Here is a 1,981-nt window from a genome sequence, read left to right as displayed (position 1 = left end):
CACTCCTCTCATCTTCTCTCCTTTCTCCTCCTCCTCCTCTCCTCTCCTCCTCCTCATCCTCTCCTCATCATCCTCTTCTCTCTTCTCCTCATCCTCTCCCCTCTTCTCTCTCCTCTCCTCTCACCACCTCTCCTTTCTTCTCCTCTCATCCCCTCCTCTCCTTCCCTTCTCCTTGCCTCTCCTTTTTTATCTCTCCTCATCTCCTCTCCTCACCTCTCCCCTCCTCCCCTTCCCTTCTCATTGCCTCTCCTCCCATCTTCTCTCCTCCCCCCTCTCCTCTTCTCTCATCTCCCCTCTTCTCTCCCCCCTCCTTTCTCCTCCTCCTCTCCTCTCCTCCCTCATTTCTCCTCTCCTCTCCTCTTCTCTCCTCCACCTCTACCTCTCCTCTCATCTCCTCCCCTCCTCTCTGCTCTGCTCTCCTCCTCCTCTCCTCTCTTGCCCTCTCCTCCCCTCTCCTCTCCTCTCCTCTCCTCTCTTGCCCTCACCTCTCCTCTCCCCTCCTCTCCCCTCTCTCCCTTCCTCTCCTCTCCTCCTTGCCCTCTCTTCTTCTCATCTCCTCTTCTCTCCTCTCCTCTCCTCTCCTCTCCTCTTCTCTCTCCTCTCCTCTCTCCTCTCCTCTCCTCTCCTCCTCAGGGTGCGATGGCTGCTACCTACTCTGCGTTGAGTCATCGTGTGCGTCCCTCTCTGGATCCTGTAGGCCGCTCCTCTCTGGCGCAGCGACGCGGCGTCAAGAAGCTGCCCTCCACCGCCCTCTAGCGACCTTCACATGACCTCTAACGACCTTCAGACCACCTTTGTATTTGTGTGCACATGTGTGTGTGTGTGTGTGTGTGTGTGTGTGTGTATGTGTGTATAGTATTCTACTATTAAGGTGGTATGACGGCAGGACAGGAGTGTTATCCTACTGCTGTGGAGTATAGTGCGCGTGTGTGTGTGTGTGTGTGTGTGTGTGTGTGCTATCCTGATGCTGTGTTTGTATTTGCGTTGTGTATTTCATTATAACCACTCACTATTATTTTATAAAGGGATCTATCTATCTATCTATCTATCCATCTATCCATCTATCTATCTATCTATCTATCTATCTATCTATCTATCTATCTATCTATCTATCTATCTACCTTTTTATTTTGTGAGTAAATATTATTTTATTTTATATTGTTTTATTGTCAGGGCATCTCTACAGTGGGAAAAGGTGACATGCAAAACGTGATGCATTATTTTTAAAGGTGACATGTATGCATTATATTTTTAAAGGTGACATGTAAACATCCTGCTTTATTTTTTTAAAATCTGTTTGAATATGTCTTTGTCATATGCTTCCATGATCAAGTGAAATGAACCGATTTTAATAAATAAAAGAACACATCTGATGAGCTGTGAGTGGCTTTATCTTCTCTTGTCAAGCAAACACTGAAGCCAAACATCAAGTTCAAGTTCAAGTTTATTGTAGAAAGAAAGATGTCTACAAACATTTGTAACTGAGCCCTGAGGAAGGTCAGTACACCAAAAACTTGGCTTATTAAAAAGGAACACAACGAGGATTTAAGTGTGCAGACATTTTTCTTTCTATTTTGCACAGTTTTTGTTTGTTTGGCACCTTTAATCGAGAGTGCGGTGCAATCCGGTTGAATACAAGTTCAAGTTTATTAAAGTAATACTTCAAAAGAAAGTTTACCGCACACTTGTTTGACCTGTTAGCTCTGAATAAAAGAGCATAAAGTCAAACAAGTGTACAGTACATTTTTTCATTTTAAAGTATTGCATACTCCTGCATTTACCAACACCTAGATGTGCATAGATCTTTGAACTTCTGCAATTACAGTTTTTCTCAATTGCTTTGGCTAATTTTGTGACGTGTGATGACATTCCTATAACTATTGGGTCATTTGTCCAAACATTCTTACATTTCTGCACAGTTCAGATAACTACCAAAATGTCATATAGCTCCCAAAACAGCTCATTCTTGCATCTATAGCCT

At 44.0% G+C, this 1,981-nt stretch overlaps 1 protein-coding gene across 1 annotated transcript in view; it reads left to right on the top strand.

Moving 5' to 3' along the window:
• Positions 1-788, top strand: part of rps6ka3a (ribosomal protein S6 kinase a, polypeptide 3a) — a 29,632-nt gene extending 28,844 nt beyond the window's left edge. The window contains exon 23 of the mRNA XM_063202695.1: positions 634-788. Within this exon, the coding sequence (XP_063058765.1) occupies positions 634-756 (123 nt within the window). The 3' untranslated portion in view covers positions 757-788. The remainder of the gene's footprint in view (positions 1-633) is intronic.
• Positions 789-1,981: the final 1,193 nt, after the last annotated feature.

The sequence above is a fragment of the Engraulis encrasicolus genome, chromosome 7 (genome assembly GCF_034702125.1).
Source record: "Engraulis encrasicolus isolate BLACKSEA-1 chromosome 7, IST_EnEncr_1.0, whole genome shotgun sequence".
Lineage (NCBI taxonomy): Eukaryota > Metazoa > Chordata > Actinopteri > Clupeiformes > Engraulidae > Engraulis > Engraulis encrasicolus.
This window is presented reverse-complemented; position numbering and strand designations above follow the sequence as displayed.